Source organism: Euprymna scolopes, chromosome 20 (genome assembly GCF_053919585.1).
Source record: "Euprymna scolopes isolate OS-2025 chromosome 20, ASM5391958v1, whole genome shotgun sequence".
In the NCBI taxonomy this organism is placed as follows: Eukaryota; Metazoa; Mollusca; class Cephalopoda; order Sepiida; family Sepiolidae; genus Euprymna; species Euprymna scolopes.
In genome coordinates, this window is record NC_136501.1 from 11388359 (window position 1) to 11414034 (window position 25676).

Here is a 25676-nt window from a genome sequence, read left to right on the forward strand (position 1 = left end):
ATGAACATTGCTTAACACAAGTTGACTGCTAATTGCATATATGTGTGTGTGTGTTTTTTTGTTTTGTTTTTTACATCGAGGTCACTACTTATCAAGGCCAAGAAGCCACTCGGGGATAAGGGTTATTGTGTGTACAGTAATCAATGGGTTAGTATTGGAGATTTGATAAAGTGTCATTACTTAAGGGGGAGGTTCATCAGGAATTTGTTTGTGTTGGACTTGAAGACATCCAAGTTGAAGTTGGGGGGGGAAACAGGCAAGCGGCAGAGAGTTCCACAGGCGTGCAGTTCTAAGAAAGAAGCTTTGTTCATGGAATCTACGTTTTGATTTTGGCACAGATAAAGAGTGGGGAAAATTACTGACAGTGGTTTCAGCTAGTCTGGTGTTTTCGTGAAAGATTGGCGAGGGAGGGGGACCAGAGAATGCAGCTCAGTCGAGCACCTGCTATGGAAATAACGATAAAACAGAAACAGGCTCGCAACGTCTCTTCTGTGGGAGAGAGGTTGCAGGGAAGAGAAAAGGGCATCCCCCACTAAAGCACGAAGTCTATTTTGTACTCTGTCAAGGCAGGATAGGCTGTTTTTAGCAGCTCCTGCCCAGATGTGGCAGCAGTATTCCATCCTTAGATGTACTTGGCTTTTATATAGATAGAGAATTGCATCATTAGTGAGATATCTTCTGGAGCGGTAGAAGGATCCCACCATTTTCCCAGCGACCTTGGCCACAGACTTGATGTATGTGTTCCATTTCAGATCAGGAGTAAAGGTCAAACCCAGAAGCTTATCAAAACATGGGGCCTCCCCTAGACGAGAGCCATTCATTTCAATCTATACCAGATGGGGATCAGAGTGTTTATGATGCAATTATTGTAGCTTGGTCTTAGATGCATTAAAGGTAACCAGCCACCTCTTCCCCCACTGTACCACACGCTCAAGATTTGAGGAGAGAGAATCAGAGAGAACATGTAATTTACGGCCTTTGATGTGTTGCCATAGATAGTCGTGTCATCAGCATAGATGTCAATGAATAATTTAAGTATGTGTTTTGGGAAATCATTGATGTAGATCAAGATGAGAGTTGGGCCCAGGATTGACCCCTGAGGGACTCCAGCATTAATACTGTGGGCCTCTGATTTCTGCCCATCAACCATTACTCTTATGAGCCTATCAAAGTGAAATGATTTAATAATTGAGAAAACTTTCCAGTTATACCGTAGCTGGAAATCTTGTGAAGTAGGCTTTTATGCCATACCTTATCGAAGGCCTTTGATATATCAAGAGCAATTGCCCTAGAAATTAAGCCTTTGTCAAGAGATTCACTAATTCTATGAGATATAACCGTTAGCACATCTACTGTAGATCTAGCAGAACGGAAACTATTGCATGTCACTAAGAAGGTTATTTCTGCTGAGGTGGTTGACTACTTCTCTATTTAATATGAATTCCAGCAACTTATTCATGACACACAGGAGACTTATTTGTCTGTATTGAGAGGGAGATGACTTATCACCTGAATTCTTAAATACAGGGCATACTGATGAGGTCTTCCAGGGTGTTGGAAAGCACTTCTCCTTAAGGCAGCACTTAAACAGTTTTATAAGTATGGGAGCAAGTTCTTGTAACTTTTTTAACACTATAATTGTACAAAGTGGCATCCTATATTATGTCGATCGTCTATCAAGAACAAAGAATTCCGGCATATCCAACGCACGCGTCGAGGTAAAGACGATACGTTAGACGATATGTCATTATATCCACCAAAGGAACATGTAGAAAATCAGAAAAAAAATGACACGGCTGTAAATGGTACGCAATCCAATGAGACCGGCCATTTTTTAGAGATACTGCAGAAGTGGAGGCAAGATCTTCTAGACACAGTAGAAGCCAGGCTGAGGAGCGTCACACTGGTTCAGCCGCTACAAATGATGCCGCCATGGGGATGTACCACCATCCGTTTCCCAACCAACCACAAGCATCAGCGACACCGGGACCAAGTCAAGACCAGCAGCCCAATATGACAATGCCGACGAGTTATATCCCCCACCAGCAGATGATCCCAATGAGGCGGTGAACTCTCCATTGTCAAATTTTACCGTTGTAAATATTCATGGACTATATCCACGTACAAACCAAAGCAAAGTGCCAATGCTCAGTGATTATTTGAATGCAAATAACGAACTCTTTGCAGCCATAACTGAAACATGGCTTCGAGAAGAGAAAGATGCTGAGATACACATTAAGGGATACGAACCCTTTCGAAGTGACCGTAACCGTCCCCGTAAAAGTAAACGAGGAAGGAATAGTGGAGGCGCTATGTTGTACGTGCGGAACGATCTGGCCGCTACTGCTGAGCCACCCATTATTAAATACTCCGGGTGTCATCGAAATGGTTGGTGTTCAACTAAAAAATCCAAATCTGGTGATCGTAGTCATCTACCGTCAACCCGATGATATAATGGGTGGTCACAGATCGACATCAGTAGAGTTTGGTAAGGCTATTGCCGAACTTAGAAGAGTGATGAGAAACCTGGATACACCAACTCCTAACATCACACTCTGTGGGGATTTTAATTTACCACATGCTACCTGGCCCACAGGTGCACCGGGACCTGGTGCACCGCCAGATGAACGGTTGATGCTGCTGCAACTGAAAAGTCTAACTGATGAATTCTTTCTTAGCCAGTATATCAACTTGCCCACTCACGGAGGAGGTAATACCCTAGACCTGGTGTTTACTAATAATGATTCCTTGCTGCACAGTTATACCAGTACACCGACAATATTGTCAGATCATTTCATGGTGACCTGCAACTCAAGTATTGAATGCCAGCGGCCGGATACCGAATGCGATAACGTATCTAAACCAGGCAACTTGGCATCTCTAAATTTTTTCAACGACGCCATCAAATGGGACAACATTCGAGCTCGGTTATCGGAAGTAGACTGGGCAAATGAGCTTTCACACCTTGAACCGGATGAAATGTTGAATCGTATTGGAAATCTTTGTTACGAGACCACACGAGAACATGTTCCTTATAAGAAAAAATTCATAAACGTTCCGGTTAGTAAACTCATACCGAGGGATCGGAAGAACCTCATGCGTAAAAGAAGTAGAAAAATGCAACAGTTGCAAAAGTCCAAATCGCATGAAAAAACAACGCAAATTCTTAGCGAATTAGTTGAAATTGAAAAGAAACTGATTAGTTCTCTTCAAAAATCACGCGAAAATGACAAGTACAAAGCTGTTGGTGCTATAAAGCGCAACCCTAAATATTTCTACAATTATGCCAAGAAATTCTCAAGTATTAAGTCAGCGATAGGTCCTCTCATTAATCATGCCGGGCAGTTAACCGCTAATAGTGCTGAAATGGCCAGTTTACTTGCTGATCAATACGAATCGGTTTTCAGTAAACCCATTAGACCAATACCGTCAAAACCTGAACCTGAACCAGATGACGACACTAAACCAATGCTTACTGATGTTACGTTTACACAAAGAGACCTGACCGACGCGATAGATGAACTCAGAGCTAACTCTGCGGCAGGTCCCGACCGTTTCCCAGCGCTACTCATTAAGGAATGTAAAAAGCAGCTGGCTAAGCCACTATTCATATTATGGAGGGCATCACTGGACAAAGGGGTAGTCCCAGCCGACTCTAAGCGCGCTAACATTATCCCAATATACAAAGGTGACGGTCGATCTCTCCCCAAGCAATATCGACCAGTGGCACTAACATCCTACATTACAAAAGTATTCGAAAAGGTCCTTCGAAAGTACTTGGTAGAATTCCTCCATAACCACAGTCTGTTCAATCCAGGGCAGCATGGATTCAGAACCAGAAGATCCTGCTTAAGTCAGCTTCTAATCCATCATGATAGGATCATTAATACTCTAGACAATGAATGTAATGTCGACGTGATATACATTTTTTTTTTTTTTTTTACACTGATCACCACTTATCAAGGCCAGGAAGCCACTCAGGGATAAGGGTTATTGCAAGTACATTAAGTTAGTGAGGAGATTTGCTGAAGTGTTTACTTAAGGGGGCGGTTCATTAGGAATTTGTTAACATTGGACTTGAAGACATCCAAGTTGTAGTCCGGAGGGAAGCAGGCAGACGGAACAGAGTTCCACAGGCGGGCAGTTCTCCTATTCCAGTTTCACTTAGAAATAATATGTCTGGTTTCGTCTCCTGTAATTGGGTTTCAACCTTTGGAAGGTTGGAACGTAGACCCCTGATGTTGGAGAAGGAGACCTGGTAGTAGGGGTCTACGTTGAAAGATGGGGTTCTAGGTTTAATCGAGTTTTTATTCTGGATATATTTCATGTTGAGGTTTGGGGATTTGTGGAATAGGTCGGCATACTTGGTTAGAGCAGTACAGAGAGGGAAAGTAAGAGAGAAAAAGACAGGAAATTTTTTTTTTTTTTTTGTAGCACACGAAAAGGTAAAGCCGTAACAATTACCCACTAGTATGGCATCGAGAGGCCCCACCAGAGACTACTGCATGGTCCAGATCCACTCACCAAATGGCAATACAGCAGTCCCAGTACTTTGCGCCTGCTGATAGGACAGCCTCCTTAGTGGTTAATCCAAGGTTCGGGTCCCTGACTATCAGGCGGATAACGTCAGCCCAGACAAACGTTTACCTCCAGCACCCTTACTAGTGACATGGCCACAAGGACAGACAGAGACAGAAAAATTTTCGACATCTCAGACTACTGGTCACCAAGTACTACCGACCTTTAAGCAGCTTTTTCTTCACCCTTTGTCAGAAAAATCACTCATTGAATGAGGACTGAATGACAAAATAGGAGAAGCGAGAGTTACTGGAGCTGCCGATAACACATCCACTGTATTATCTACTCTTGCAAAGGCGTTCGACAAAGTGGACTTTGCAGTAACCATCAAAAAGCTCCAACATCTTGGAATTGGAGGTAAATTGATCCTATGGATAAAATCATTCCTAACAGATCGCTACCAGACAGTTGTAGTAAATGGCTCTGCATCTCCCCCGACCAAAGTGCTATCTGGCGTTCCCCAAAGTTCAGTACTTGGTCCGCTGCTGTTCCTCGTACTAATCGGCGACATAGACGAAAAAGTCAAATCGTCTTTCGTCTCAAGTTTTGCCGACGACACCAGGATTGGCAGGAAAATAAAAGATTCTTCTGATGTACAAGCTTTCCAAGATGATCTAGACGCTATCTACCAATGGGCGGATGACAACAATATGCAGTTTAACTCCGGGAAATTCGAGTGTATCAAATACGGTAGAAGGAAGGACCTGAGAGAAGCATCTAAGTACTCAACCCAAGACGGGAAACTAATTAAAACCAAAGATACTGTGCGCGATCTGGGAGTAACGTTGGATTCTGATGGTACATTCACCTCCCAGATCGACAAAGTTTGTTCAACTGCACGGAGCCTTTCCAGTTGGATTCTACGCACTTTCAAAACAAGACAAAAAAAAACAACCTAATGCTGACACTCTGGAAGTCGCTGGTGTTGCCGCACATTGATTACTGTTGTCAGCTGTGGACTCCGGACAGAAAAGGTCATATTCAAGCATTAGAGGCCATCCAGAAGTCGTTTCTAAGAAAGATAACTGGTTATAGTCAATTGAATTTTTGGCAACTGCTGGATACGTTGAATATCAAATCGATTCAACGCAGGCAAGAAAGATATTCAATCATCTATACCTGCCGTATGATGGAGAACCAGGTGCCCAACGCTGGTATACAGCACATTATCTCAAAACGTGGCAGAAGGTGTGTGGTACCACCCCTAACCAGTGCCAGGGACAACTGGATCCGACAGCTCAGGGAATCGAGTTTAAATTCCCGGGGTCCTACGCTCTTCAATTGCCTACCACGTAACATCAGAGAGATCACGAACTGCAAAACAGAATCGTTCAAGTCGGCGCTGGATACCTGGCTGAAGTCTGTACCAGACGAACCTCAGATCCCCGGTTATACCGCTATGAGATGCAGTAAATCCAATAGCTTACGCCACATGCTTGTCTGTGTAAAGAGGGACAGCGAAACGGTGCAGCGGTCTATTGATTCGCCGCCGCCTATACCGTCCCAACTGGAGGCTGCTTGCCGCAGTGACCTTGGAGGGCTCTGACCGCCGAAAGACATCACACAAAAAATAATTGGAATAGCGTCAGAACCAGTTGCTTTACTGGAATCAAGGTTCTTGATTAGCTTGGTGACCTCACGCACAGATATTTGTATGTTACCTAGTGTGTTGTGTGTTATAGGAGGAAATACAGGGAGTTGATGGCCTTCGTCACATAGGGTAGAATTAGCTGCAAAGTTCTTGGCAAATAGTTTGGCCGTGTCTGATGCTGACAAGATGACCTCTGGTCCATTGATAATGGTTGGAAAAGAATGCACGCTTCTGTTCAGGATCCTATTTGCCAGAACTAGTGGAAAACAAGCCGCTGCTCAGCTACTTTGGATTTAACGGATTCAGCATATAGCTCTCTTGCATTTTTTATTACTCTTTTACAGTGGTTGCTAGCGGTCCCGAAAATAGCTTTAGTCTCAGTGCATCTATTACGTTGGTAGCTATGGAAAAAGTGATTTCTGTGCGTGATGGCAGCAGCACATTCTGGGGAGAACCATGGCTTGCTGTTAGGTTTTTGTTGGAATTTTTTAGATGTCATGAATTGGTCTATGCCTACAAGTAACCATTCGGTCAGGTCTGATACTATAGAGGATACATCCTTTCTAAACATGGAATGAAGAGGTAGATCAGATATGAATGTACGGAAGCTATCCCAGTCAGCCATAGAGTATCGGTATGCACTACGGTGGAGAGGTACGTTTGTAGACTTATTATATTTGTTTGTTTGTGTGTGTGTGCATGTGTAATGAAAAATATTACAAACAAAATCAAAAAATATTAATTGTTGGTAGCTCCACTTTTTATATATATATATATACATATATATATATATATATATAGTAAGTAAGTAAGTAAAATTCTTGCCCGAGCAAAGACAACTCATGCTCTCTACCTATCCAAGTTATGACAACAGAACCATTGCCAACGCCCCCAAAATGCAAATCTGGACGGTTCAACACTTGAGGGCATGTCCAGGGTGATGAAAACAAAGTTTCCGGCCACAGTTTGGTGTTTGGTGTGGTTTCAAGTGAGGTCCACATCATGCCACCACACATCTTCAAAGTCAGATTGAAAGTCAACACCAAAATGTACCTGGATGTGCTGAAGAGCGTGTTAATCCCTTAGTGAGATCAGGTGGCTGCTGGAAGACCTTGGGTGTGGCAACAGGACTTGGTTCCAGTCCACAAGTTCAAAGAGACCCAGGCTTGGCTTCAGAAGGATAGCTACGACTTTGTACCCTTCTCTTATTGGCTCTCTCCTCCCCCCGACCTGAATCTGCCAAACCACTTCGTTTGGTCATACATCGAGAACATCACCAACATGCACTTCCCACAACATCAAAGCCAGCCTGTTTGTCGCCATTCGATGAATATCCATCAAGCTCCTGCTAGTGCTTGTAGAAAAGGCATGCTCCCAGTTCAGGCTCGTATTGAGGCGGTGATTGAGTTTGAAGGCAGCTAAGTTGAATACATGTCAGCTCTACTACATAATCAAGTTATCTGAATTGATTTTTTCAATAAAAATGTTTAAATAAACTGTAGTGTTGTTTTCTTTAGGGCAACACTTTTATCATCCACCCTGTAAATGATTTTCACAGAAGAAACCTTGAGGACTGGTTTCTTCTGTAGAAATTTGTTTATATTAATAAAAATATATCTTGCTCTTCTTTTATTGAGCAATCTTAATAACCTTGTTGAATTCATTAGTTATCATTCTTGAATACCTTTAACCTGGTGTGTATATATGTCAGTCTCTCTCTTTCTCTCTCTCTCTCTCTCTCTCTCTCTCATATATATATATATATATATATATATATATATATATATATTATAAATTCAAACCCTATATCATTTGAAAATTTTCACAAAAACAGCATATCATCAGACGTTTTGAAAAAAAAACGTCAAAGATTTTGTATTTCGGGTAATCACTGTTCATGTGCCTTGCACTGTTTAAGAGGAGGTTTTGACAGGTTTGCTGTGTGTCTGAGAAACATGTGGTTTTAATGGGAGATTGAAATGACATCCTTGATTCCAAGTCAAGGAGATGGGAGCTAGAATGACAGAGAGGCGTGAGACTGGCCTGGCTGATCTGATGGCAAGATTTTGTCAACAACTTCTGTGTTAATCATCAAGTAAGACACGTCGACATGAAAAAATAGTGTCAAATATTTATTTCGATAGCATGTTATTTAGAAGAAGAGGCGACATAGATTTTATATTGTGTCCTATGGATAGGTTAATCGGACCATAAACTAATTTTGGCTACTTTTGACGTTAGGAAATAATACTAAACTAGCCATCTACTGGAAGCGGAATACCTCTTTGCTGGATATACAAAACTTCCATATAAAGCTACAACAACTTACCCAGCAGGTTTTGGTTAGGGTGAGGGCGATTACTGGGAGTAAGTGATGGATTACACTGAAAACTCAGATCAGAAGTTTCTCCATCATCACGGTGTCATTAACCTTCATTTTTGAGTGGCCTTTGGGTCTCGATAAGCAATGCCAGCCTAGTCAACAAAATTTTTTTATTCCTCCTAAATGACGTAACTCTTTTTCATTCTCTCTCTCTCTCTCTCTCTCTCTCTCTCTCTCTCTCTCTCTCTCTCTCTCTCTCTCTCTGTATATATATATATATATATATATATGTATATATATATATATATGAGAGAGATATAGAGTGTCATATTTATACATATATATATATATATATAAAATTTTTCAATAAATATTAACTTTTTATGCACAGGCACTGTTGTTTCATACCTATGTAATTATCAATGCAGGAAGTAGTAATTGCTGTTGGTCGTGGGACTCAAACCCTGTCAACAAAGCCAACCTTTGCAGGCTAGCTTCCTTACCCTTGGCTATCAGGAATTAATCTTTTAAAAGGAAATAAATTAAGATACTTATTTATCCGTGTAACCGCGCTCGTCATAATCAACTGCGATAAGAGTATTCAACAAACAGGAAGTTTGGAATTATGATGTATGCTAATTGGTGGCTTTATTCTCAATTCACTAAATAGGGCTCCATTTTAATCTTCTTAAAAAGGCTTATGACTATAATAGGCTTTCAATTAATATTTTTATACCTACAGACACTAGTGTTTCATCTGATTGAGTTCTGGGAGCAGCTTCAGAGGTATTTGCAGTATTTACCATCTCGCACTAATTAAGGCCAAGCTGAATATGTATTTAGTAGATAACCTGGGCAATGGCTGGGAGGGATATGATAAGCATGGAACTAACTAAACAAGACCTAAGATGCGAGGCTAGCAAGCATTACTAGGGTCAAGTAGTTAGAGCTAAACTCATTAAGAACTCTGACCTAGATGAGTGTAAGGTAGGTTTTTTACTAAAAAATACCTACAACTCCAACTCTATTCGCACCTACTGAAAACCTGCCCATATATATCTATTCACCTAATTACGCATGACTCAATACTTGCTGTCTTATCCATGCTATATTGCACTTACATCTTAACCCTCCTATCATCTAAAATAGCTCGGGCACAACTCGTAGCTCAATTCTTAATACCTACTCATACTGTAACACTATACTAGACCTAAGCTAACATTAATAAAATAAAAAAAAAAAAAGGGTACGACTAAAATCACATTATCTCCTCCCTAACAAGCCCTCTTACAAACATAGACGCTTACACTGCATGAACTTCACCCACCCCCTTTATCCATTAACAAGTAAATAGCATGTCCCTAAATCACTTTGAGGAGTGTAACTAATCAGTAGATATAATCCCCAACAAACTAACCCAGTAACACTAACAACGCGGGGTCGCAGAAATACCTGGATTAGAACCTAGGCGCGGAGAAAACCCTCTCAGGGCTGACGGACCCAGTAGGTCTTCCCAGATCATCCGTCTAGGAGAAGGAAAACTCTGAAACTAAACCAAAGGGGAGAGAGGCCTCTTCAGTCTTGGATGACAACCTTCCTAGAGCTGGTGACTCCAACAAATTCACCGGTTTGCAAACCTAAATTGCTTAAGGAGTAGATAGGCTCTGTCTATCGCCCGGCTTCCATACTCCTTCTTTGCCTATTAGTCAAGCGCAGAGACACTATCTCAGTGATTCGACAGAAACACCCAGCGGTAGATCTTGTTTCCTGGCTAGGGCAATGAACGCCGTTCTTCCCCATTCCCAGCATGCCCCACCCCTATAACTGAACATTTGGGAGTGCTTGAGTATAAGATATGCCTGAGCGGTTAGATTGGGTTGACCTTCTTCTAAAGGGTTGAGGGTACCGGATTGACAGTTCCTGGCTGCTGTTCCCGACTGGTAGTACAGGAGCCCTAACTCTTTGGTAGCGCTTAGAGCGGCTGCTCCATCAACAGTTGAATAATATCGGGTTGTTTGCAGTGCCATGACGCGCATGGAAAGGGACCCTGCACTCATCCCCGGTGGGCTTTCCTGAGGCCACAATCCTAATTGGAGAAAGGTCAGCTGATGGTCTACTTGTGATGCATGTCTGAAGCTCCGCATAACCTCTTGTTTAGCTCCCCCTTACCGAAACTCTTAAAAAAAAAATATGACGACAGTACAATCTAAAAATAAGCTTAAACCAGGATTAGGGACAAACAAATTCAACTTGCCTCCTCCCTTGAGGCTCTCATTCACAAATATCCGTGGGCTTAGAACTAACTTAGCTGATGTTGAAGCATTTCTCTTAACAAATACCCCGGATATCTTAGCACTAAGTGAGACTAACCTACACTCCTCCATTCCCTCTAACCACTTTAACATGCCTGGATATCTCCCACTCTGCCGTAAGGACTCTGACAGACATATGCACGGACTTGGAGTTTACATTCGTAATACCCTTCCCTTGACTAGAGAAACAAACCTAGAAACAGATGATCAAGCCTTTATGTGCTTTAGACTAAACGTGCAACACAGTATTAGCTACTATTATTTTCTCTACCGCTCTCCCTCGACTCAGGACTGCTCCATAATAAACAAAGTATCTGACAGCATAGACACGGCACTGTCCCTCGACACTAGCGCACAAATACATGTGTTTGGTGATTTTAATGTCCACCACAAAAACTGGCTTGGATTCTCTACTCACACAGATGCAGCGGGCAGCACAACCCATAGCTTCGCTATATCTCACTCCCTATCACAAATTGTTACGTTTCCAACCCGTTTCCCTGACCAGGAAGAACAACACGCATCACTTCTAGATCTGTTTTTGACCACAGTTCCCGATGACTGCATAGCGAAGGCCCACAGCCCACTCGGGAACGCTGATCATGCAGTGATAATGGTTGAAATCGCCCTAAACTCTAGTCCCAAAACTGAAGAGCCAGTGCTCAAAACAACGAGATATTAAAATAAGGCTGACTGGGAAGCCATCAGGGAACTAATTAGAGATGCTCCATGGAAAAATATTTTCTCTCTCCCTGCTGAACAGTGTGCAAACGAGACCACTGACTGGTTCAAAACTGCAATCGAAGCGCATGTTCCCATGCGGAAATTTTATAGTAAGCCCCACTCTCCCCAATGGTTTACGTCGACTTGTGCAACTGCCATTACTCAAAAGCAGCATGCATACCGTAGGTTTAACCGACATAAGTCCAGTTCAAACAGACTGAAGTATATAGAAGCTAGAAATAACGTTAAGAAAGAAATAGCGACAGCTAAGAGAGAATTTACGGAAACCACTAAAAAGCGCATCGAAGCACAAAAACTAGGAACTCGAGACTTCTGGAAAATCTACAACAGTGTAGTAAATAATGGGCAATCAACAATTCCCCCACTAACCAACAATCACGAGGTTGTCTCCTCAGCAACCGACAAGGCTAACATGCTTGCCAGTCGGTTTGCCTCAAACTCCACACTGGACCCTTCCAACCACCCCCTACCTGACTTTCCTATGCGGACAGACGCCACACTAGACGATCTGAAAACCACCCCTGCTCAGGTGCATGCTATCATAAAAAACCTTGACACCTCAAAAGCATGTGGACCCGATCTTATCCCAGCTGTGCTATTAAAAAAGTGCTCAGCCGAAGTAGCTCCAGTTCTCTCCAAACTCTACAACAAATGTCTTAATGAAGCTTGCTTTCCGGGCTGTTGGAAAACTGCTTCTGTTGTACCAGTATTCAAGAATTCTGGCGAAAGGACAGACCCATCAAATTATCGCCCCATTAGCCTCCTCCCACTTTTTGCCAAAATATTTGAGACCATAATTAACCATGCTCTAGTCCATCATCTTACAGATGCTAAACTACTGACTGACAAACAATATGGATTTAGACAAGCCCGTTCCACAGCAGACATCCTCACCGTGATCTCTGAACGTATATACCAATCACTGGACAAAGCGGGGGAAGGCAGAGCGGTAGCTCTAGATATATCTAAGGCTTTTGACAGGGTATGGCATGAGGGTCTCCTCAGGAAGATTAGATCTTACGGTATCACTGGTAGAATACTTAACATAATTAAATCCTTCTTAGATAAGAGAAAAATCCAGGTAGTCCTCGACGGTCGCACATCTAAACAATATGATATAAATGCGGGAGTGCCCCAGGGTTCTATCCTTGGACCTCTATTGTTCCTGATATTCATAAATGACCTCCCCGACAACATTGCCTCTGAGATGGGTATATATGCTGATGACACTACACTCTATGGCAGACACGACAGGAAGACGAATGAACACATTTCTAAAGAAATGGCAGAAACACTAGAGGAAGACCTCCAATCTGTAGTGGAATGGGGACAAAAGTGGTTGGTCGCGTTCAATGCTGCCAAGACTAAACTAGTTTCATTCAATAATTACAAGAAACCCTCTCTACCACCAATAGCAATGGCCAACGACCCTTTATCTGAGAGTCCATCTTTCAAACTCCTTGGCCTAACGTTCACAGGAAACATGAGTTGGAACAATTACATTGAAGGCATTGCCAGGGCCGCTGCAAGAAAGGTAGGCTCTCTCTACCGTGCTAGAAAACTACTAACACCCGAAAGTATCCTGTACCTCTATAAGGCCACCATTCGCCCATGTATGGAGTATTGCTGCCACATCTGGGCTGGTGCATCTGCTACTAGTCTCTCGCTCCTTGACAAGGTTCAAAAGAGAGTCGCAAATCTGATAGGCCCTGAACTGGCATCTAAGCTTCAGCCTCTGTCCCATCGACGAAATGTTGCATCCCTCTGCCTGTTCTACAAGTATTTTAGTGGTGAATGCTCTGATGAACTGCAATCACTTGTGCCCCCACGACGCGAGCACCCTCGACAAACCCGACAGGCTACTAGATCCCACCCCCACACTGTAGAGGTCCCTAGATGTAAAAGATCTTTTTACTCCAATAGTTTCTTCCCCAGAACCGCAAGACTCTGGAATTCAATTCCAGGTCCCTGCTTCCCCAACAGTACTGACGTGCAGAAGTTCAAGTGTAACGTGAACCGACACCTTGCTGCCCAAATCCCTACATAGTACCCCAGTAGTTGTTGCCCCTGATAGTAGCCCCCTACACCAAAGTGGCAATTTGCCTTGTTTGGGGTGAAAATGTAATAAAAAAAAAAAAAAAAAAAAAAGGCGTGATTCTGATAAGTACATTGATAAAGTCAAGCATTCAGGTAGGCATACTTTGGATTCAACTTGAGAGATCTGCAAAGGATTTTGGAAGCATTTTGAAAAGAGCTTCTCTCAACTGCCAACCTCTCAGACCAGGGGTTTGGCAACTATATGACTGACTCTCCTCACTTGGATGCAACTAGAGCAGCTGGTTGTGAAGGCAGGGTTATGGAGCATGAAGTCTTGCTGCATTGGGACAGGTCGGATGGAATAAATAGCTGGGACTTGATAGTCTGCCCTATGAATTGTATTTGAGGCTGTTGCGCATGTTTGTGCCGATTATGACGAATGTGTTCAATCATTGCTTTGACAAGAGTTCTATCCTAGGTCAAGTCACTAAGGGAGTGATCACATTGCTGAAAAGTGGGGCAGACATGGTGGGAAGAAACTACATGATTAGAGGCCCATAATATAATGTCGCTGGAAAAATGGCAGAATCATTCTACCGCTGTGATGCAGTTCTCTACCTGTATAAGAGCCAGGTACATCCAAGGATAGAGTATTGCTGCCACATCTGGGTAGGAGCTACTAGAAATAGCTTATCCTACCTTGACAGAGTTCAAAATAGACTTTGTAGCCTAGTCAGGGATGCCCTTTTCTCTTCTCTGCAATCTCTTTCCCACAGAAGAAACATTGCGAGTCTGTCTCTGCTTTATCGTTATTTTCATGCAAGTGCTCGTCTATAGTCCCCCCCCTTGCCTTGCCAAACTTTCACGAGAAACACTCGTCTAGTTGAAACCACTATCAATATTTTCCCCCACTCTTTATCTGTGCCTAAACCTAAATGTAGATTCCTTGAACAAAGTTTCTTTCTTAGAACTGCACATCTGTGGAACTTTATTCCATTTTCCCTGTATTCCAGCTGACTACTTCATCCAACGTAAACAAGTTCTTGATGAGTCGTTCCCTTAATCCAATTTACCAAATTTCTACTACTAACAATTACTACGATATTGTCCAATTAACTATTAAACACTCATTAACCCTTATCCTTGAATGGCATCCGGGCCTTGATAATTGGTGACTCCTTTGCTTTCATGGAAAGTGTTCGACTGAGCTTCAGTCTATGGTCCCCCCTCGCCAAACTTTCACAAGAAATACTCGTCTAGCTGAAAACACTATCAATAATTCCCCCCACTCTTTATCTGTGCCTAAACTTAAACATAGATTCCATGAACAAAGCTTCTTTCTTAGGACTGCACGCCTGTGGAATTGTCTTCCATTTTCCTGCTTTCCGGCTGACTACAATATGGTTGTCTTCAAGTCTAACGTAAACAAGTTCTTGATGAGCCGTTCCATATAAGTTAACAAATTTACCGAATTTCCATTACTAATGATTACTATATTGTCCAATTTCTACTGTACACTCATTAACCCTTATCCTCGAGTGGCCTCTTGGCCTTGATGATGTGGTGATGCTTGTGTAAAAAAAATAAAGAAATAAAATAAAAACTGATAAAAACTCTACTAATCACAGAGTTAAAGATTTTGGAAAGATCCTATTGAACTGGTTACAGAGTGTTATCAGAAAGTGGATCAAATAAGAACAGAACAATTTGTATTTCATTCATACGATCCAAGAGCAACATGAAACGCGCTGATCAACATGGATCAATCCAAAACTTTTGATCAGCTCTTCTTGACATGTTTTAGAAACCACTCGTTTTAAATCGGACTTCTGCAGACATTCTGTATCATGCTGAATGAAATTAATCCTGGAAATTGCCGAAACAGTTTATGTAAAAATATATATATACTAGCATTTCAGCCCGGTGTTGCCTGGGTGTTTGGAGGTGTATGTTGAGCAAAAAAAAAAAAAAGCGGTCAATAATTTTTACTTTGACCCCTATTATGACCCCTTAACATTTATTTTTTGGGCTCAAATCAATTTATTAAGTAAGATCCATGTTCAAGGAACCTATATCTAAAATTTCAAGTGTTTAGACCCAAAATTGTCGGAGGAGTTTGGTAGAGTTCTCAAAGGTTAAATCTTTTAACTTTGACCCCTTAACAGCCAAATTTCTGGCCGAAAACCGATTACGAAGATTTTCCCAAATTTCAGTACCCTGTATATCAAATTTCGAGTCTGTAGACTGAAAATTGACAGAGTTATTGCGTAGGGAAATGTACACAGACACACACACGTTCACTTTATATATATATATATATATATATATATATATATATATATATATATATATATATATATATATATATATATACTAAGGAATAAAATAGAAAATAAAATAATGATCATAAATATTTTGTCATCTCTCACCCAACTTTGGATGCTGAAATGATAAATTGGACAATGAATCAGGAAACAAAAAATTAAATAAACTTTTATACAAATTAGAAATTTAAATAATAAAAAAAAGAATTGCCATATCTGAACAATGAAAATCAGTTAATTAATCAGAAAAGGAAATTAATTAACAAGCTAAAAATGAACAAATGATAAATAAAAAGCTGAATTTAACTTTTTAATTAATGTACACAAGGCAAAACAAAAAAGTAAATAAGCTGTACTGATGAAACAATGTTAATTAACCAATTACAAAAATTAAATAAACTTATTAATTAATAATATTTATATTTATTAGTGAGACCTGTGGAAATCCCACAATAAGGTCTTTCATGTGTAATATATTGATAGTGGCATTCTGTGGATGTTCAGCATAAATGGAAACGCCCTGATATTATTGTAGCATTATTTTTTAACTGCAAAAGTATTTATCTAAGCTAGCAGGAACACCTGGCAGAGTATGGTTGTAAAATACGCTTAAGTATTATATTTTTGCAAATTTCATATTTAGTATTATAGTATTATGGAGTAAATTTTCTATCGATTCTCATATATTATAAAGTTGTGATTTCAAAAATAAATAAAAAATATATTCATATAACTTGAATGCATTAGCTTGAATCAAAACCGAAACCAAAACTTATGTAGAAAAAATATATGCATATATATATATATATATATATATATATATATATATATATATATATATATAACTTGAGTTTCTCCAGCTATAATCGAAACCAAAACCAAACCTTATGAAGAATTCTTTAAAATTATTTATATAAAAGATAGATGTTTAGAGAGTTGAGTTAATGCTTTTCGGGCACTCTCTAATAAAATAAATATTTCAACACAAGCTACTGAATAAACGAACAAACGACTTCGTAAAACTTGCAAGGAAAAGGTTTATTGAAATCAGGGCGTGATGCCATTTAGATATAGCTAGGATAGAACTCGGCCAATATGTGTAGTGGTCACATAACTGTTCTCGCGTGAAGCATTTACCTCATGTGTATGATGATGTTATGTGTATGTTAGCATGTGTGTATATACATGTGAATGTGAATATATATACGCGAATGTGAATATATGTACGTGTGTGGACGTGCGCGTATGTTTGTGTGCGCGTATGTATATGACAAGTAATATAGCTTGAGATGTGAACGCATGTTTTTGTGTGAGACTAGAAAAGGGTCGCGCAATACTCCCTTTCCTAGGGGAAAAAAAATATATATATATGCAGTGTATATATATTTATATATATTTTTTGTAAGTAATGTTTTCAGCAATTGACTTTTCGTCTTGTTTTTTTGCTGTTGGTGTGGTTGCTTAAATAAACATCAAAAACGGAGTGTGTTCGTAAAAAAAAGTATTTACTTATGCGTGGAAAGGCGTTTACTCTTTTTTTAGGCTGAAATTTGTTTTGTTTCTTTTGTGTGCTGACATGTGCAACGAGTTACTTGGACAGTGAAGTGAATTGTTTGTTTGGAAGGAAACTTTTTTGTTTTGTGTTGATGGTGACTTCGCAAGTGAGTCTGCGGTAGTGTGTGTACATTGTCTGTACAGGCGTTTGTTGTGCATTCGTTCGTGTTGAATGAGTTTCCAGTTGCCGTTGTCTTCTCATGTGAGTCTGCGGTAGTGTGTGTACATTGTCTGTACGGGCGTTTGTTGTGCATTCGTTCGTGTTGAACGAGTTTCCGGTTGCCGGTGTCAACGAAATTTCCAAGTTGTGAGTTTATCAGCGTGCGTGGTGCATTTCAACTCGTATTGTTGATTCAGCTTCTTCCTATGTATTGATAGGGATGTCCTATAATTGTTTCTTTATTGTTGCGTCTGCTGTGCGGGAGAGAATGTGCATAGGCCTATCTGATTTTGCTCCTCGCGTTTGTTGCAGGGTAATATCAGGAAACCGTGAAAAATGTTTGTCGAGCTCAAATTTTTTTTTAAATTCGGTATGAAGTTGACAGCTCCGTGTTTATTTTTCTTCCGAGTCTGACGAGTCATTGTTGTTTGTAGTAGTTATTCCTGTCGGTAGTAGTTCACTTGTTATCTTTTGTTGAAAAGTTCGTTTTTTTCTTTATCAAATAAAATGCGCGTCTCACTCAAAACAATTAATTTCAAAAAGGTAGGGTCACCATGCTTGTTTGTTTCGCATCAGTCGGGCACCAGTTTGTTGCGGACTTGTGGCATAGGAGGAAATGCGTGTTCCTCTTGTGTTTGGGTGTCATCATTTTGTAGCGGTCTAGGGTATAGAAGGAAATGCGTGTTCCTTTTGCGTTCGGGTGTCACCAATTTGTTGAGGTGGTGCAAATTAGGAATAATGAATTGCTTCAAAGAAGAAACGAACAACGTGTTAAATTGAATTAAACGAACTAGGATTTATTTTGTGAAGAAACAAATGAAAGAAAAGGGTACTACACGTGTTTAGTTTGGCGTGTGTCTCTCGCTGTTAGCTGGTGAGAGGGAAAGTCTATTATTGTAGAGAGAGAGAGTGTGAGTATGAGTGTTTCGTTCAAACGCATCCATTTCATTTTAAAATAACGGGGTCACCATTTTCTGTCAAAAATTAAATGGTTTAGGTGTAACACGTGTTCATGTCCATGCGGGTGTAACCATCGTTTGTTACGGGACTGGTAGTATAGAAGGAAAAAGGAAATGTGTGTTCATCTCACGTTCGGGTCACTATCGTTTGTTCGCGCGTGGGAAGAGAAGTGAGTGATGTAGTGTAAATGTGAATGACAGTCCAGCGTGTAGACAAAGACAAAGATAGAGGGTTGATATCAGTTAAACTGTGCGCCATGTTAGCAGTCAGCTACGCGGAGGTGTTCTCTGGCACCTGTTGTAGGTTGAGAGAGAGAGAAAGTCAATCCAGTTCATGGAGAGAGAAAGCGTATAAAATGTATGTACTGTTTGTTAGCTTTTTGCCCCACATATAGCAGCAGAGGACGTGATGTGTGCGGCGCATGCCTCCTGAAAGGGAGGCGGCTGGTTCGTCGAACCATTCAGGTCAGGAGCTGGTCCGAAAAGAGGCTGGAAACAGCCTGTCTCTTCTTTTTATAGTTGTTTCCGGTGGTCTTTTGCCATGTGTGGATTTCCTTTGAAAGGGGAAGTGGCGTTGTCCATGTGTGCGTATGTGGGTACATGTGTGTACATTAGCGTCGTTTTCCTCTGGAGGAGGGTGAAAAAAAAACAACTTTTAGTCACTTTGATTTTCAAGTCATTTACGACGAACTGCTATCCGTGTCTCTCGCGTTCTTTTTCCTAGAGTCTGGTGCAGGAAATAATGCCTTCTTTTTTCGTTTTTTTTATACACGGTGACGAAGAAAAAAAATGTTCCCGTGACGAATTTTTTTTTTTTTTATATCCTTCTCAGTTTGTCCCGAGTATTACTTTTCTTGAGGAAAGTATTTCAGGAATTTCTGCTCGCCGCCCCTTTCCTTGCTTAGACGGGGTAAAAGTCTGGCTCGCCATTCAGTAAACTTGTGTACACGTCGGGTCACCATTTTAGAGAGTGGAGTTAATACTTTTCGGGCACTCTCTAATGAAATAAATATTTCAACACAAGCTACTGAATAAACGAACAAACGACTTCGTAAAACTTGCAAGGAAAAGGTTTATTGAAACAAGGGTGTGATGCCATTTAGATATAGCTAGGATAGAACTCGTCTGCCTTTGCCCGGTAGTTAATCCCCAGTGGGAATTGTGGGTACTGGTGTAGGCAGAGAGAGAGTGTGTTGAAGCAGGTCCACTCTCTTTGACGGCTCGCTGGAAAAGGGTAGAGTCTTTGTCGTCCGGGACGGAAGCAGTTATAGTTCCTTAAGTGGGTAAGGAAGATCCCTGCGCTATGCCTCTGATTGGTCATTATGTGCCATATCGCACAGTCAGAGGAAGCACTGACACACAAGAAAAGAGTTCTATTTGTTTCTGCTACAGAGTGCCATCAGCTATAATGGAAATCGAAACCAAAACCTATGAATAATTATTGGTAAAATTATTTATTATAAGAAATGGAAGACCATCTTCTATAATATAAATCTCACCTGTCTGTTTAAATGTATGTATGTATGTTTGTATATCTGTCTATAACTTTCGACAGAGTCAACAGATTTTCACGAGATGGCTATCGTTTTGAAGCTCGGCCTTTCGGACAACAAATATTGAAGAATTGGCTAAAAACATTTATTCTTTCACCTTCAACTAGCCACTTTTCTACAGGGAGGGGTCGCTTTTTTCGCCGATATTTTCGAAAGTCATCTCCTCTTTTTGATTGACTAGCCTTAATTTAAAACTTCATCACTTCCGGTTTGGCGATGGACGCAACAGCAAACACGTCACATTTTTTTTTCACATTCTTTTCCTCCTTCACGGTACGAGTTGGAGCCTGCTTGCCAACTACCGCTTTTTTTTTTTTTGCTCGACACACACCTTCAAACACCCGGGCAACGCCGGGCACCGAGGCTAATAACAATTAAATGACAGAAGAAAATAAAGATGTAAGCGTGACACAGAAAATAACACACACGCTATTGTATTAAATTATAGATAATAAAATAATAATTTTTCTTTATACCTACAGACATTACTGTTTCATGTTTATGCAATCATCAGTGAAGGAGCTAACAATTCCTGCTAATCAGGAGATTCGAATTCAGTCACAAAGCCACCATTGACTCCAGGCCACAAAACAATTGCTTAAAGAACAAAAGGAATTAACACCTTAAAATATAAATGCTAAATTTGGGTCAAACATTACACAATCCAGAGTGTTCAAACGAGCGGAAGTCATGAACATTGCATAAACGCTAGTTGACTGCTTTTTAGTTTTTATTTCCCAGACAGTGCTCATCATTAAGTATTTGTTAAATGTTTAATTATAATTAAATAATAATTATTCTTTATACCTACAGACACCAGTGTAACATGCTTACGCAGTCATCAGTGTAGGAGGTGACAATTCCTGCCGGTTGAGAGATTCAAACCAAGCAACAAAGCCACTGTGTTTGAATATATGGTTAAGTGGCAGTTTTAGTCCTTTAGAACTTCTTTAAAGCTTCACCGCTCACTCATTTTTCAACCAAATTTCAAACAATTATTACAGTTTATAGATCACCTTTTCAGCCATATTGTGAAAAAAAATGTTTCAATTTTCTTTCAGTAAAACAAAAGTTATGAATTTACTGGTTCAAAATCGTAAAAAAATGTTTTACAACATTTTTTATGACTGGTTTCCATAGTAACCACGTCGCTTCAGTGACTAGTGTTGCTACTAATTCACTGCTGTCCTGAAAAGAGAAGTAACAAGTGAAACAGAAAGAACAAAAGCATGAAAGGGAGATAATTGAGGCGATTTTATTGAAAGCAGACGAGTGCCATACATTGTTATTATATATGCGTATGTTATGTTTATGGGGGCAAAAAAAATAAGACTGAAATTAAACAAAGAACAAGTAAATTTTCTGGAAGCCTAGAAAAATCATGGATTACAATAGAAAAATGCGAGCATGAAAAATAATATGGTTAAGCTTAAACATGAAAAAGTAAAGGACTAGTTGTTAAAACTGGAAAAGAAAAGGACAAGATATTCTAGTAAAAAAAATGATAGAACTTAAAATATTGCAGCATTAAGAATTTTTTAAAATTTAATTTATAACATTATATAATCAATTACTTCATCTTACATTATAATTTAAGAACAAATAAAGGGAAATCACTCTTTTTTTACCGTTGAATAACGTTGCGAGCCTGTTTCTGCTCTATCGTTATTTTCATGGCAAGTGCTCAGCTGAACTCCAATCTATGGTTCTCCTCATTAAACTTTCACAAAAAACACTCAACTAGCTGCCAACACTATATACGATCCCCCCACCCCCACTCTATCTGTGCCTAAATCTAAATGCAGATTCATGAACAAAGCTTCTTTCCCAGAACTGCCTGCCTGTGGAACTCTGTTCCAGTGATCTGCTTCTCAGTTGAATGCAACATGGTAGCCTTCAAGTCCAATGTAAACAAGTTCTTGTTGAGCCGTCCCCATAAATAATCAAATTCTACCCAATTTATACGATTAACAATTACTACACTACCACCTTACATTCATTAACTCGTATCCTCGAGTGGTTGATTGGTTGGTTGGTTGTTTTTGTTTTCGGGCATATCAACCCTTTTCAGATTATTTAATGCCGAATCCAGTTATTTTCAAGAAAATTTTTTTAATAGAATATATTTTTATTTTCAAGTTGGTTTCTATTTAACCCATAGTTGGAACCCTAACAGGTACTACCACTCTGAGTCAGAGTGGACCTGGGAGCAATGGCAATTAAAGGGTGGCTCCACACTCCCCAAAGCCCGCAAGCTGGGGCCTCACCATCGGATATAGTTTAAGGTCATATCTAGAGCCTATTCTCAAATGGCTTTTGGGTCTTGATAAGTGGTGACTACAAGTAAAAAAAAATGTAACCATATAAAGTGTAAATTACTTGATCTTACGCTATGTCTGTGGGGTAGGGGGTAGGGTCGCGATTTGTAGATGGATCGCATTTATCAGGAGGTTGACGATTGTGGGACCGATTATTGTGAAGGCTGCATGTTCGATTACTAGAAAGGTAGAAGGTCATCGTTTGCAGATCGCACAGCATAATGAAAACCATCAACAATAAATGCATTTGTTATGAGTACATTTAAGAAGACATTAAAATGAAGCATGCCAAAGCAGGATTAGGCATTTACATATGTACAAGGAATATTTATTTACACAGAAAGGTTACGAACATTACAGAGTGTTTGTGTGCATGCATGTAGTCAAATGTATGCATGCGTGAGTGTGTATGAGAGGTCATTGAAGTATACGTTGGAAGTCCATTGTGTTTGTAAAAGTTTGTTAAGGTATACGCAAGTATTCAATCCTACCTTGGAGAAGGAAAACGCCCTGCCGAGGTGCGTCTAAGATTTGCGTCCGATCACATTCAAAGTTCGAATTGAAAAAACAAAGATAGAGAGAGAGAAAGAGAAACAAAAGTAGAAAACATCACCTGTTAGGCAAACGGAAATTACAAGGGCAGATAACTGATGCGTTATTTAAAGGTGTGTGTGTGTGTGTGTGTGTGTGTGTGTGTGTGTGTGTGTGTGTGTACGGGTTGAGTAACACGTAAGATTTAAAACGCATGTGCCCTGAGATTTACTAAAAAAACAAAAAGGAAATTATTTTATTTTTTTGTTGAATTATGAAACAAGACTAAATAACATTAATTTAAAAATATACAAAGAGAAATCACTCATTTTATTGTTGAATGAGTAAGAGTAAATTCCTTGATCTTCCATTATAATTCAAAGACAAGGGAAATCACTCTCTTTTACTATTAATGCAACATTATACAAAGTAAATTACTTAATATTGCACTCTAATTCAAGAACAAACAAAGGGAAATCACTCTTTTTCAGTGTTGAATAATCTAACCATATAAAGAGTAAATTCCTTGATCTTACACTATAGTTTAAGAAAGAAGGAAAAGAGTTAACAGTATTTTACTATTGGATAATTCAACAATATCGTTCCAACACTACCATGTTTGAATATATGGTTAAGTGGCAGTTTTAGTCATTTAGAACTGCTTTAAAGCTTCACCGCTCACTCATTTTTCAACCAAATTTCAAACAATTATTATAGTTTATAGATCACCTTTTCAGCTATATTGTGAAAAAAAATTAAAATTTTCCTTCAGTAAAACAAAAGTTATGATGAATTTAGTGGTGTTCAAAATTGTAAAAAAAACGTTAGTAGGTGAGCGACGTTTTTTATACTGGTTTCCATAGCAACCACGTCATTTCAGTGACTAGTGTTGCTACTAATTCACTGCTGTCGCAAAAAGAGAAGTAACAAGTGAAACTGAAAAAATGAAAAGGAGATAATCGGAGGAATTTTATTGAAGCAGACGAGTGCCATACATTGTTATTACATATGTGATGTTTATGGAGGCAAAAAAAATAAGACTGAAATTAAGCAAAGAACAAGTGAATTTACTGGAAACCTGGAAAAATCATGGATTACAATAGAAAAATGCGAGAATGAAAAGTAATATGGTTAAGCTTAAACATGGAAAAGTAAAGGACTAATTGTTAAAACTAAAAAAGAAAAGGACAAGATATTCTAGTAAAAAATATAATAAATTTATAACTTAAAATATTGCAGCATTAAAACTTTTCTTTTCATTCAATTTAACATTATATAATCAATTCTTAATGCTGCAATATTTTAAGTTATAAAATATCTTGTCCTCTTCTTTTCCAGTTTTAACAACTAGTCTTTTACGTTTTCATGTTTAAGCTTAACCATATTATTTTTCATGCTCACATTTTTCTATTGTAATAAAGATTAAATGGCTCAATTTTACTCTAAGTAAAGCAGAGTGATATCCCTTTGTTTTTTGTTTTTTTTATGGGATCTTTTTCTTAAATTGGAGAGTAAATCTGTCATTCACTCTTCATATTGTTGCATTATTCAGTAGTAAAATAGAGTGGTTTCATTTTGTTTGTTCTTAAATTAGGTTATTCAGAATTTTAACCTATTGTTCGAAGGGAGGTAACTCTGTTTTATTAAGAATTGTAAGAAAGGATGATTTATTTTCGACTATGTTATATATGTATATATATATACATACATATACGAAAGACATTTACTGTAGGTTGACAGTTGAGGACATTTTCGGTAGCTGGGGCTTCTGGTAAGATGGCGTTCTGAAAATAAAAGGTGTTTTAAACTACTCAGAGTCAATCTCTTTCCTCATATCTCTTCCACAGGACATCCTGATCTTTACTCACTCACAATGATATTAAATAAGTATCTACACAGTAAGACAAACTTATTTTATTGTCACACTCACAAATAGATAAATTTTACTTATATAGATCACATGCATAATTATGTATGTATACAAGTTTTATAACATTAATAATAATTATGTATGTATACAAGTTTTATAACATTAATAATAATTATGTATGTATACAAGTTTTATAACATTAATAATAATTATGTATGTAAGTTTTATAGCATTAATATTATGTATGTAAGTTTTATAACATTAATAATAATTATGTATGTAAGTTTTATAACATTAATAATAAAAAATAAAACGCAACGATATTGTAATTTTTCTTAAACAAAGCATTCAAGTAATTGTAAGAAAAAAATGATTTTTCCGACTACTTTAGTCAAATTGAGTTACCTACCTTAGAACAATAGGTTAAAAGTCGAATGACCTCAAATAATAGTTTAAGAGCAAGGAATTTCCTCTATATATGGTTGCATTATTCAGCAGTATGCAATGTTCATACACTCTAATTTAATTCTTCATTATTGCAGCGAAATTCGAAAATTGAAATATTGAATTTCAAGTGAAACCAGTGTTATCTACTGAACTGTCATGTCACAGTAATGAGCATATTAAAAAATTGTGAAAAACAATAAGATAGAAAATGAATTATTAATGAAAATAGTGTTGAAGTACATTTGCAAAAATTAAGTTTTGCTAAATTGGCTAAAGAGTTTCAGGTTTTAGAAAATATTTACCTCCCTTATGTTACAATTTTTTTTTTTTTTTTTTTTACATGGGGGTCACCACTTATCAAAGCCCGAAGGCCAC

The 25676-nt window shown here is 39.0% G+C and overlaps 1 protein-coding gene across 1 annotated transcript in view; it reads left to right on the top strand.

Moving 5' to 3' along the window:
- Window positions 1-2220: 2220 nt before the first annotated feature.
- Window positions 2221-25676, top strand: part of LOC145241683 (uncharacterized) — a 40351-nt gene continuing 16895 nt past the window's right edge. Inside the window, exon 1 of the mRNA XM_080104810.1 lies at window positions 2221-3773. Coding sequence (XP_079960936.1) covers window positions 2221-3773 — 1553 coding nt within the window. The remainder of the gene's footprint in view (window positions 3774-25676) is intronic.